At 54.1% G+C, this 1,781-nt stretch overlaps 1 protein-coding gene across 1 annotated transcript in view; it reads right to left on the bottom strand.

Annotated features, from left to right (window-relative positions):
• Positions 1-473, bottom strand: part of LOC103768091 (dynein heavy chain 9, axonemal-like) — a gene marked incomplete at both ends in the record, with an annotated part of 11,687 nt that extends 11,214 nt beyond the window's left edge. Inside the window, one exon of the mRNA XM_008935222.1 lies at positions 232-473. Coding sequence (XP_008933470.1) covers positions 232-473 — 242 coding nt within the window. The remainder of the gene's footprint in view (positions 1-231) is intronic.
• Between the last annotated feature and the right edge of the window lie 1,308 nt (positions 474-1,781).

Below are 1,781 nucleotides of genomic sequence, written 5' to 3' on the forward strand. Positions count from 1 at the left end.
ACTGGGCGGGGGCTGCTCCTGGTCCTGCCCGGGACTGGGTGCCCTGCAGTGGCCAGGCAGCAGCCCCACACCACACAACCACACCAACTCGCCCACTAACACTGGGTAGGATCTGCAAGGGAGTGGAGGGAATTCATTTTAAGGCAAAAGAGCTCTGGACATTTTCAACAGAGCAGAGAGACACACAAAGCCTATGCAGAGGCAACACACCCCTGAAGAAGGTCCTCCCACCTTCACCAGCAAATGAATCCTCTGCCCTGACTCCCTGACAAGGCTGTAACATCTCTCCTGACGGTCTTGACAGTCCTCCAGGCTTAGCAGAGATTCCTTTTTGCAATCCTTCCTCTCGAATATGGGCGATGCCCACGATTGCACCAGGGTCTGGATCTCCTCAACATTGTTTTTGGCTTTCTGTATCCGCTGCTCGAGGTCACGGACACCATCCACCACCATGGAGATGTGATCCCAGGCACCTAGTACAAAATGAGATGATTGACTACTGGTTTTTAGAGCTGCTAGGCCAAGCTCTTGTCCACCTTTGAAGACCAGCCTCTGACTTTTTCCCCAGAGTCTCATGTATTTCTCACCCATCACTAACGCAAGAGGCTTGCCACCTTGCCCAACAGGGCCACCATTAGCTTCCCACTGCCCCAGAAAGCCATGGCACAGACAGCCACCACCTCTACTCTCTGCCAGGATTGCTGCCACCCTGGGGGTGTCTGACAGTTCCTGCCTCTACCTACCCAGGTTTGATCTCCCCCTGATTTCTACCGGAGAGAGAAGCCTGGGGAAGATGAGCACAAGAGGCCGAGTGTCCCTGCCACCATCACTGGAGTGGGGACCCATAGCCCCACCATATGAGCCCATGCCAGCCCAAGATGTTGAGCCACAACAAGCCCAGGCAATGCTCCAGGCCTGGGGAGAGTGGCTGGAAAGCTGCTTGGAGGAAAGGGCCCTGGGGGTGCTGATCAACAAGCGGCTGAGCCTGAGCCAGAGTGTGCCCAGTTGGCCAAGGAGGCCAACGCCCTCCTGGCTTGTGTTAGAAATAGTGTGGCCAGCAGGAGCAGGGAGGTGATTGTCCCTCTGTACTCTGCACTGGTGAGGCCACACCTTGAGTACTGGGCTCAGTTTGGGGCACCTCAATACAAGAAAGACATTGAGGTGCTGGAGAGGGTCCAGAGAAGAACAACGAAGCAGGTGAAGGGCCTGGAGAACAAGTCTCATGAGAGCGGCTGAGGCACCTGGGGCTGTTTAGTCTGAAGAAGAGGAGGCTGAGGAGGGACCTTGTTGCTCTCTACAACTCCCTGACAGGAGGCTGTAGAGAGGTAGGAACTGGTCTCTTCTCCCGAATAACTCGTGACAGAACAAGAGGGAATGGCCTCAAGCTGCCCCAGGGGAGGTTTAGGCTGGACATCAGGAAGAACTTGTTCACTGGAAGGGTTGTCAGGCATTGGAACATGCTGCCCAAGGAGGTGGTGGAGTGCCCATCCCTGGATGTGTTTAAAAGCCATGTAGATGTGGTGCCTGGGGATATGGCTTAGAGGTAGGCTTGGTAGAGTAGGGCTGATGGTTGGACTCAATGATCTCAGAGATCTTGTCCAACTAGAGTGATTCTACAGTTCCACCAGTGAGGGCTGCATTTCGATGCAGGGAACTCAGGGTTTGTCTGCAGGAAAATCCCTTTGTCTTTATTGTGCAATGGAGCAAGTTTTTCAGCATGAGGACTCCTGCTCTGCATGTACCCAAGGGAGGACACTCATAGAATCACAGAATCATAGAAT

The sequence above is a fragment of the Merops nubicus genome, unplaced genomic scaffold (assembly GCF_000691845.1).
Source record: "Merops nubicus isolate BGI_N331 unplaced genomic scaffold, ASM69184v1 scaffold5342, whole genome shotgun sequence".
In the NCBI taxonomy this organism is placed as follows: domain Eukaryota; kingdom Metazoa; phylum Chordata; class Aves; order Coraciiformes; family Meropidae; genus Merops; species Merops nubicus.